An 11,114-nucleotide genomic window follows, 5' to 3' on the forward strand; every position below is an offset into this window, starting at 1 on the left:
CTTAGGGACTGGACGCTAGCAGACCTGTAATGACTCTGGGGACTGCAGAAAGTAGCCTCAAGAAGAGAATGTATCAGGGAGTGCTTTACTGGTGAAACCTGATCTGCACGTTGACAATGCAGAAGGAGGTCTTGTAAACGTGAGGGGTTGGGTGCAATCTCCAGTTTGGAAAATCCCAAATGCAGACTGCTGGGATGGTGATGCTGGGGACGTGTGATTGCACTGTTTGCCAGGCACTAGAGGCAAGAAGGAGCCTAGGACAAAGCACATGGGGTCATGGCTGGGTGCAGACATGTCCTGATCTGTATGCCAAAAGGGAAAATCCAGTGACAGCTGTGAACTTCAATGGCAGTTGCAGGGAAGCAGTTCAGGCAAGAGGTTACTGTAAAGAGATCAGGTAGAAGGACATGGAGCTGCATTGGCCCTGAGGAAAAGTCTGCTCCGCCGGCCTTGGTGGACATGGCAAGATGGCTATGACCCACCTTCCACTGAGACACCTGGCACTCCTGAGCCTGCCACCTTGCCCGGTCCTCCTCTGCCTGCCTTCTGCTCTTCTCCTCTGCTGACTTAGCCATGTTTTCAAATCGTGACCGCAGGCTGCTGGTGCCAATGGAAGCTCCTGTGGAGAAGACAGCTGATCAAGCCTGCCCAATGTCTCCCTTCCACCACCCCAAGCATCCAGCAGAAACCCAGACCTCTGCCTCTTGCAGAGAAACTTGCAGTTCAGCCACCTTCTCCACCTGCCCCTCAACACAGGTTAAATCCACATCCCACCACAGCACATGCCTGCCAGTGTGCTGCCACAGAGAGACCATGAGGCTCACAGCTTCCCACCAAGCCCAGGGCTGGTACTCAGTTGCCTCACCTGCCTCCAGTGGTCTTGTTTTCTCATACAAGGAGGTGGGAGCTGCCATCTCATTAAAGCCAGCAGCACTCTGCAAGAGGAAGTGAATGAAGTGTTCAGCTTGTTAGGCAAGGCCCAGTGCTGAGATCCCCTGCTGGGTTTGGCTACTGATGACTGCAAGCTTTGCTCCCAGCTGTGTCCGTCCTCATCTGTACAACTGCCACAGCTCTGTGGAGGCTGCTGGCTGCAGCCCTGCTCTCCTGATGCCCCTCTGCACTGTGGGAATGCCTGCTGTCCTCCAGCCAAAGGCAAGGGCTGTTCTTCTTAGAGGGGTGGTGCTCTGAGGGCTGAAAAGGTTACGTGGAGCCTAGCAGAGGAGGCTGCACAGTGGCAAGATGACTGCTGCATGGGACAGCAAGGCTGGGCATTCAAGGCAGAAGCGCTCACTGGTAAAACGACAAAGAGCTGAGTGGATGCCTGGCAGCCTACCACTTCCTGAGGTCCAGGGACTCAATGCACCCATCCCCTGCACTCCCAGTGGTACGAGGCATGGAAGCACTTCCCTATTGGATTCACAGCTGCAGCTGCCTAACCGTGAAAAACATGTGTCCCTTCAGTAGGTCGTTGCCTGCAGTATGTGTATACAGTAGCATAGGCTGGAAAACATTGAAGTGAAAACGTGTGTGAACATCTGAGATACTGCTGGCTTTATGAGGTGTGAAGAGATGGCTAAACTGGTAATAGCGTCAATGGGGTGTCTGCAGCAAAAAGGAAGTGAGATAGAGCATGTTTATCTACTTTCATGAGAAAACTATTTCATACAAAAAGAAAACTGCAGGTAGGATCCAGCTTTCAGACTAGTACAGTTACATTTAGGGTTCTACCTGCAGGTGTCACCAACGGACTGGGTGGGCGAGTTCCTACTACAGTCAGTGGAGCCCAAAAAGCAGCTCTGCTCTCCTTAACGAAAACACACCTGAGCAGGGAAACAGCACTGCAGGCTCAGAAGCAGGTCTACACAGACCACAGCAGAGACGTGGACATGTTGTTTATATGACAACATTTAAAGTTACGCATCTTAGTAACTTAGTAACTTAGCTCTCTCAGTGAGAGCTGAATCCTACACCTAGTGTTCAAAACTTTATCAAAGGGGAGTTAAGATTGCCTTGTGGTATATTATGACCTACTCTGGAGCAATCAGTTCAGCACTACTCCAGTGCCTGAAAACCAGGCAATCAAGAACCTAGGTACCAAATATCCTTATTTTTACTACCTTTGCTTATGCTTTGATATTCTCAAAATGCAGGGCCTGTTGCAATAGGACAAGGGGTAATGGTTTTAAACTAAAAGAGGGCAGATTCAGACTAGATCCAAGGAAGAAATTTTTGACAATGAGGGTGGTGAAACTCTGGCACAGGTTGCCCAGAGAGGTGGCTGATGCCCCATCCTTGGCAACATTCCAGGTCAGGCTGGACAGGGCTCTGAGCACCCTGCTCTAGTTGAAGACGTCCCTGCTCACTGCCAGGGGGGTTGGACTAGATGACCTTTAAAAGTCCCTTCCAACCCAAACTATCTTATGGTTCTATGATCCCCATTCACACAGATCATCACCCACTGGCAAGACTCTCTTTCCTGAACAAGCTGGCAGGGTAGCCTGCCAAAGCACAATGTTAATTAAAGGGCCTGAGTCTGCATTTTGACTGTAGATGAGCCTTTGCCTGGTTTCAGTGCAAACAGAAAACTTGAACCAGCAAACTGGACGACTCATGCAAGGTTGATCCCTGCCAATGCCAACCCTGCTGGGTTTTGTTAAGGTTTGCAGGCAGATGACTAGGCCCTGGCCTGTGATTTAGCTAACTGAACAGACCATAAGAAACTCCTGGGCAGGACAGACAAACCTGCAGACAGTAACAAATAACGGAGAAGTTGATGGAGTTACAGACAGCGCCATGACGAATGGCCAGATTTCACCAGCAGTTAAGGGGGTGTGATATGGGGCCAGTCACTCATACACAAAGCCATACCAGCTGCTGAGTAGTGTAAGAGCATAAGGAGCCAGACACCAGAGATCTGCATCAGATACTGGAGAGACCAGGGATGTCTGCAAGTTGGCTACTTGAGGGACCAAAGATTCAAGCCAGCTTCTGGGAAGCCTTGTTTACATGTGGGTGTGGCAGCTGCTAACAAACCTTATGCCTTGAGTAAGAACAGCTAGAGGAATGGCAGCCACAGCGATACCACCTTCTTGCTGGAGGTAGTCCAAGGCAAGAACCACTCTGTATGCATACTGGTCTCTGCACGATCATCACCTATCAGTCAGTCAGTGCTGGCGACATGACACCAGATGAGCCTTCAGTCCGATCCAGCACCTCTCCTGTGGAAGAGACAGTTCCTGCACGGTGCAATAGCCTGTGGCCTCTCAGTCTTGTCACAAGGCTGCACTCTCTTCCAAGGAGCTATCACTGCTCATCCTGACTGTACTGGTACACACAGGGGCCTGTAGGAGTGATGGCAAGCAGCCAGACAGAACACTACCAGTATCTCAGATGGTACTAGATATCCAGGAGGGCACAGTCTGATGCCCTTAGAAAGCTCTTCACTGGCTCTGCTAATAAATCCTGCCCCAAGAGAAAGCAGGTGTAAGACTGTTCAGTCTAAGAGTGGAATGATTCAAAAGCAATGATTCAAAGACAACAGAAAAAACTTTTTCTTCCTTGCTTTATACTCTCCCCAGGCTGCATTCCTCACACCCTCTGATATTTACACTGGGCCAGTTCCCTCACCCTTGCAATAGCTGTGCACTGAGCAGTGGGACTTCATCTCCATCTGGGAAGGCTTTTGTCTTGCAGAAGTGCAAAGAGCAGTGATTAGCAGGAAGCAATTGCAGGCTGAAGCATGCAGTCTTACCTTATCTACTCTGTCCTTCTGGACCCCATAACGGCCTCCAAATCCCTTCACATAGTCTGTATGGAAAAAATGAGGCTATTTTATACATTTTATATTCTGTGTGCACCTCTGACTTCTGTATGCTGTTACCAGTAAAATGAGTTAGCTTTGTCTGCATCTTATCGCATATGGAACTAAATAGAGATAATACATGCAAACTCATAGAATCATAGAATCTTTGGGTTGGGAGGGACCTTTAAAGGTCATCTAGTCCAACCCCCCTGCAATGAGCAGGGACATCTTCAACTAGACCAGGTTGCTCAGAGCCCCGTCCAACCTGACCTGGGATGTTGCCAGGGATGGGGCATCTACCACCTCTCTGGGCAACCTGTGCCAGTGTTTCACCACCCTCATTGTCAAAAATTTCTTCCTTAGATCTAGTAGAAATCTGCCTTCTTTTAGTTTAAAACCATTACCCCTTGTCCTATCACTACAGGCCCTGCTAAAAAGTCTGCCCTTATCTTTCTTCTAAGCCCTCTTTAAGTCCTGGCAGGCTGCAATAAGGTCTTCCTGGAGCCTTCTCTGCTCCAGGCTGAACCCCCCCAGCTCTCCCAGCCTGGCCTCACAGCAGAGCTGTTCCAGCCTCGGAGCATTTTGGTGGCCTCCTCTGGACCCTCTCCTCATGTCTTTGCTGTGCTGAGGGCTCCAGAGCAGGACGCAGGACTGCAGGGGGGTCTCCCCAGAAGGGAGCAGAGGGGCAGAATCCCCTCCCTCGACCTGCTGGCCACGCTGCTTTGGGTGCAGCCCAGAATACAGTTGGCATTCTGGGCTATGAGTGCACATTGCCGGCTCATGTCCAGCTTTTCATCCACTAGTACCTCCAAGCCCTTCTCGGCAGGGCTGCTCTCCATCCCTTCATCCCCCAGCCTGTGCTGATACCGGGGGTTGCCCCGACCCAGGGGCAGGACCCTGCACTTGGCTTTGTTGAACCTCATGAGGTTCACAGAGGCCCATTCCTTGAGCTTGTCCAGGTCCCTCTGGATGGCATCCTGTCCCTCAGGTGTGTCAACAGTACCACTCAGCTTGGTGTCACCTGCAAACTTGCTGAGGGTGCCCTCGATCCCACTATGTCATTGATAAAGATATTAAACTGTACTGGTCTCAGTACATACCCCTGACGTTACGGCTCATCGCCCATCTCCATCTGGACATTGAGCCATTGACCAGTTCCCTTTGGATGCAACATCCAACCAATTCCTCATCCACCCAACAGTCCACCCATCAAATCCATCTCTCTCCAATTTAGAGAGAAGGATGTTGTGGGGGGCCCTGTCTGGACACTAGCTTTTAAGACTAATCCTTCATTTCTTTCAGTGAAGTGCACAGGTGTTCAGTGCTGTACGCTGTCAAATCTGCTTCCAAGGCACTGGGGTGAGAAGTCAGTCCTGACATTTGAGTGCAATGTGGCCTTGTTCACTTTAGTTAAACATACAGCAGTCAAGCCATTCCTGGAACCTGTTTTGCCTCATTGCCATGTGCTCATCCTTTGAATGAGCTTATGATCAGGAACGGACCTCAGAGAAAGAACAGTATAGTCTGGGAATGCTGATTCAGGGACTTGCATTCAACCTCGCTCACTGATCCAAGCATGCACCTACTTTGGCAGAGTTTACCCTTGTGCTTTGGGGGTTCACAGTGTCCCAGCTGCTCCACAACATGCTGTACACACTGAGTTTTCAGCTGCTGGATCTCTGTCAAGTATGAACCGCTATCTCTAGGTCTGTGTGTGCTCCACATAAATTGTGCTGCCACCTCTAGCAGCATCGCCCTACCTGTTTGGGATGCATGGGGTTGTACTTCCTCCTGATGGTCCCAGCCAAGGGCACTCTTGTCCTGACGATCCCTCTGGACTCCAAACTTCCCACCAAAGCCCACAGAATAGTCTTCAGCCACAGGGATCCAGATTATGGCATAAAAGAGAACAGACAAGGAAGAGAAAGAGAAAAGTGGCAGCACTGTGAGCTCAGGCTGTTCTCACGGGGACAATATTTTTCCCTATCCAGGACTTAGAAAAACACATGGACCAAGGCCAGATTTCCCCATTAGTGGCTGCAGCAACAGCCGTCCCTCCTCTCTGGGACATGTCACCTGCCTGGGCTTCCCCTGTACCCTTCCTTTGGTGACATGCTTCCCAGGAGATCTCTGTGCCCATAGTAACCTGCTGCTCCTCTTCATTTAGCCTGAGCTTTTCCCAGCAGTCATGCACCGTGCAATGACTTTCCTCACCTACCCCGTTCCCCTGCTGCAAACAGTGGGCACCCAACAGCTCCCCGTAGCTTTTCCACCATTCATGCAGCAGGTTGCAGAAACCAAGCATGGTGCCCCACAGCCCCAGTGGGCATAGTCTCAAGCGCCAGTCCTGACAATGCCTACCACATTGGGCTCCCCCAGCTCACCCTTCTGAGAGTTGTGCTTCTCTGCCTGGCTCTTGTAGTCGAATCCCACTGCCGCTTTGTCCACCTTGTCCCTCTCCACACCGTAACGGCCACCGAAGCCCTTGGAGTAATCTGAGGTGATGCATGGAGTGAAATACTGCTCCGAGCATGAGGCTGGTGAGGGGAGGGTGTAAAGATGGGAAGCAGCACTAAGGAGGCACACTAGGGAGGAGGAAGAGCAGCAGGGATGATGGAAAACACTAGAAAATGCAAGGGGTTTGGAGGGGACAGAGTGGATGGCAAGGAGCACCATGAGGGCCATTGAGGATGAGGGCCCATGGGAATGCGTGCACAGGGCAAGCATGGGTCATGGCAGCGAGACAGCCTGTCTCCTGAGAGCAGGAGACACAGCAGGCTGAGAGGGCAAGGAAGAAAAGCGACACACCAAGGGCAGCTGGGGAGGCAGTGGGAGTTCCAGCACCCAAGGACGCAAAGCCAAGGCAAGACTTGGGCACTGACAGCCTGGGCATCCGCCCACTCATGCATCTCCAGAGCAAGGATTTCAAGCCGTGGTCTGCCAGTCTCTGAAAAGGTCTGTGAAAAGTATATTGAGCCCTTGAAAGTACAGAAGCATGGCAAACTTTTATTGTATGGCTTACATTTGCTATAATGGAATCTCAAGGAAATGGAATCTACAAGGAAACCACTGACTCTGGATGCTGCAGCAAAGGCTCAAACCCACAATTCTGAAGAACATGCTCCAGCTCTACCCCCAGACTGCCTCTGGCACGCTCAATTATCATGTGATAAGGATGCACAGCATGTCTTCTTTACACCTCCCCTTTTTCCATCTTCTAAACTAGTAACATATTAACTCCTTCAGCTATGTTCAATTATTCTTTAAGGACTACCTTATTATTACTGGCTGATGTCCTAAGAAATTTCAGCCTCTATCCTAGACGCTGGCTGTATAGAGACACTCTCCTTTCAGAGATCTGGTCTGCCAGCTCTGATTCCAAATCCTACCCTTCAGAAGCAGTAAATCACACTCTCTTTGTTCCCTGACCCTATTCTTACAGGTCTGCATTTCACAGGAATGAGTTGGGGCTTCTCCAGCAAATTCAGCCTTATCAATCCATGAAGATTGTGACTAAAGAAATATGCATGAAAACATTTTGTATTCAAGAATGTCTCTGTTTCATAGAAGCTCAATCACTTAAGGATGAATCTGTAAGCCCTAGAAATTTGTTAAATTTGCCTTGATTAAACCATTACTTGCCCATTATGCCATTATGAAATAGACCTTTTAGGATGCTGTTTTCAGCAAATACAGATTTTATGACTGTTACCCTGATGCTGGAGTTTCCAGTATGGACACATTTTTATGAAAAACAATCCAAACACCTCACCCAATTCTAACATTTTCATTTTGTCTTGAGTGATTTCTGTGGTTTTACAGAGGCCTGATGAATTTCTATGTCTACAATCTAGTATACAATGTCTTATATAGGAAAATGTTACTGTAGCACAATTGCATGCGATTCATTAATTTAAGATCAACCAAGACTGCTTTCAGATCATTGTCTTCCTTTTATAGTCTCCTCTGAAATGAACATGATTCAGTTGTTCTTTTCTTGGTAATACAGTATTTCTCACATTTATCTGAAACAGTAACAGAGCTTGCCCTCTCATCTTCCTGGGCTGCAGAATATTTAAAATAGCTTTAGTTTCAGTTCTTGAAATGTTCTTAATGAATATAGCTGCTTGTATGTACATGTCAAAGTTTGGTTGAATCATCTCCAGAATTCTGCAAAAGTATGGGTTCTGTATAGGCTTTTGTTTCCATATCCATTGTTGTGCCTTTTCTTATATCCCACTTTTTCAGAAATCACTTCTCATGTCTTACAGTGCTTGGGTTCCCTCTGGGGCAGTTGCTCAGAAGGACTTTTAGGGGGAAGGGAGCATCAGCCATCCGTGGGGGTGCACGTGGGGTTGTCATCTTCTGCTCAGCCATGACATGGTTTCCATCAAAGCAAAACGTAGAGGCAAGTGGAATGTACAACAGAAGAGTGGTGACAGGACAGCAGGGAATGGGGCTGCAAAGGTGACTGACTGGGAACAGAAATCTAAAACAAACGACAGGAGGGCAGTAACAAAGGAGACTGTGCCAGAGCAGACAGCACAGGATATGTGGAGCAGCAGAGAAGCTGGGCAAAGTGTCAAGGGGCCATACGTGCCCATGGACTTGCCTTTCTGGGATGAGTGTTTCTCCACCTCACCCTTGTATTCAAAGCCCAGTGCTGACTGGAACAAGAAGGGGAAGAATGTCAGTCATCCTAAGGGCCAAGCCAGGTCTCACCCACCCTCCTCCAGGGGCCAGGCTGGGACCCTGCTCCCTGTGTTGTGCTGCAACATGCAGGCGCCTGGCCACTCCTCGGCTGGTACAGGCCTCCTCAGCCTCTCACACCACAGCTGCTGTCCCTGTGGCAGTGTGTCCAGGAACAGCCCAGTTACTGTGCTTGGCACAGCTTGGGGGTTTGGAGATGCCAAACACCACAGCCCCACAAGACAAACTCAGTGCTGCCTGGACAGGACAGTGCAAGCACATTAATGCACACCAGAGAGTTAATCTCCACAAGTGCCCTGCAATTTGTCATCAGTCATTGTCCTGCACACAGGAGGTGAGCTGCATGCTTCTGTGGAGACTGTGGTGCATGGCATGCCTGGACGTGCACCCACCAGCACTTTGAAAACTGCAGCCACAGTCCTAAATGTAGCACAGTGTTTTAGGGGCAGCACTGAGCACAGGCCGCAAGTATGTATTTCAGCTGCCCTGTCCAACACACCTGGTCAGCTCGGTCCCGCTGGACTCCATACTTCCCCCCAAAGCCCTGGGCTGCATCCGTCTGTGAGGAGTGCTTCCCAACATCAGCAATGTACTCGTGGCCCACTGCGCACTGAGAAGAGAGACAGCATGACATGAGCACCCATGGTCAGACTGGCAGGGTAGACAGATACACAGGCACCACACAGTTGCTCTGACCCACTGCCAAGATGCTTGCAGCCACAGGGTGACAGGTCCAAACTGATGGTGCTGGTGGTGGCGACGCCTTCCACACAGCCCTTTGCCATTATCAGCTCTGCTTTGGGACTTGTGGTGCAGCTTCAAGGACAGCCATCCCACACAACCAGTCCCACTGCCAGCTCATCATGCAAACCATGGGATGCTGAATACCTGCTGATCCCAAATGCCAGTGGAGTGGTGGATAAACACGTGGGGAAACCAAGGAGAAAAGTGCAGATAGGCATGCACAACTGAAAACCCACAGGCAGCAGGTCTGGCACCTGCTCCCTATTTTCTGTGTCCCAGAGTGAGGCTTAGTAGACCTGCCTGGGATCACCTTTTATGCCTACCAACAGGCCAGGCCAGGGTCCCACTGCTCCCTGCGGGAGGTGGTGTGGCCAGGAATTGCACACATTCCTCAGGAGAAGGGCCAGAGGCTGAATGCTTGCAAAATCCTGATAAGACTGGACGAAGGCTGAGGAGCTGCTCAACAAAAACATCGTGACTCTGCTCTGGCAGAAGGATCTGAGTATGGCTGCTCTGTTTTTGCCTCCTGGAAATGCCTGTTTCTCACCCTGCCATCCTGGTACCATGCACACCCAGAGTGACCCCATATATTGAATGCTACTGCAATTTTATCTCACTTCTGAAAAAAAAGAAGTATTAAATGATGAAAGGTACAGGAAGAAGCGTGACAATGATTACCAGAAAACATAAAGCAGATCTGATGTGAGAACAGAGAATATGAACGAGGGCTTCATCCTGGGGAGATATGACAGAGGTCAGTAACAGTGAATGAGAGGAGGGAATTTTTATTCAATAGTTCTCCAAGCACAAGTAGGGAGGCACCTAATTTGTTATGCAGCAGGTTTGAAATAAGCCACTGAAAGTCCTTCTTCATAGCTAAGGGGAGTGTTGCAAGAAAGCGGTAGAGACAAGTTATACAAATGGATTCAAACAGATCCTGGAGACAGATTACAGGCTAGCTAGGCATATGTGAATCAGCGCAGCCCTGCCAGCTCTCCCTACAGGGTCAGATCAGAAAACAGGGATGCTCTTTCTTTACAAGAAAAAGACCCAAGGAAGTCTCTACAACTGTTACCTTATCCATTCGGTCCCGCTCTGTTCCAAATTTGCCCCCATAGCCATAGGAGGCCTTGGGACCAGTCTCCAGCTCCTTCTTCTTGATGACCTCGTGTTCCTCTGACACCTTGCTCCTCAGCTCATGGATGCTGGTGAAACAGAGTCAGGGCAAGTCACTGTGGGATTGTGCAGACCCATGCAGCCAGCTGGAGTATCTCTGTGCCACTGTACTAGTCAAAGCCCAGCACAGCGCAGGACATAACCCACTGCCAGCTGCCACTGTGTGCCCGCACTGGGCCTCTCTGTGTGGTAGCCACACATGTGCAGCCACTGCACTGTCGCAGGAGATGACGCTACCCTGGAACCTGGCAAAGGATCCAGAGCGGTAGGCTCAGCAGGTGCATCCAACCCCCACCCTGCAGCCCCCATTCAGGGCTACACTGTGTCTTCAAGAGGAGACCATGCTTTCTTTTTTCTGTGTGCTGCACTAGCCACACTGTGCAGGGCAGTACTGGGATGTCCCAAAAGGGAGCTGCAGGATAGGGCCAGCTTTGGACAGGGAAGGCCAGGAAGTCTTTGCCACAGGGACAGGCGTTGTCTGGAGGTACTCGAAAGGTACTTGCAGCATCGCAGGCGGCCTGTGAATTTTGCCTCTGGTGCAACACCAGTATCTCAAACCAAGAGCCTGGATGCAGCCGGCAGAGCCCGGGCGGGCAGGCTGCAGGCCCGCGGGGGTGGCAGTGCAGCCCCAAGGCGCTCTGTGCTCGGGGTGAGGTCTCCACTCCCCTGCCACCCCGCTGCT

The 11,114-nt window shown here is 50.3% G+C and overlaps 1 protein-coding gene across 1 annotated transcript in view; it reads right to left on the reverse strand.

The window, feature by feature from the left end:
• The window catches only part of LOC104623611 (hematopoietic lineage cell-specific protein-like), a gene marked incomplete at its 5' end in the record, with an annotated part of 12,917 nt that extends 2,456 nt beyond the window's left edge, over positions 1–10,461 (reverse strand). The window contains 8 exons of the mRNA XM_010290756.1: positions 483–616; positions 866–935; positions 3,752–3,807; positions 5,563–5,673; positions 6,187–6,297; positions 8,415–8,469; positions 9,012–9,122; positions 10,332–10,461. Coding sequence (XP_010289058.1) covers positions 483–616; positions 866–935; positions 3,752–3,807; positions 5,563–5,673; positions 6,187–6,297; positions 8,415–8,469; positions 9,012–9,122; positions 10,332–10,461 — 778 coding nt within the window. The remainder of the gene's footprint in view (positions 1–482; positions 617–865; positions 936–3,751; positions 3,808–5,562; positions 5,674–6,186; positions 6,298–8,414; positions 8,470–9,011; positions 9,123–10,331) is intronic.
• Between the last annotated feature and the right edge of the window lie 653 nt (positions 10,462–11,114).

This window comes from Phaethon lepturus, unplaced genomic scaffold (genome assembly GCF_000687285.1).
Source record: "Phaethon lepturus isolate BGI_N335 unplaced genomic scaffold, ASM68728v1 scaffold8127, whole genome shotgun sequence".
Classification (NCBI taxonomy): Eukaryota; Metazoa; Chordata; class Aves; order Phaethontiformes; family Phaethontidae; genus Phaethon; species Phaethon lepturus.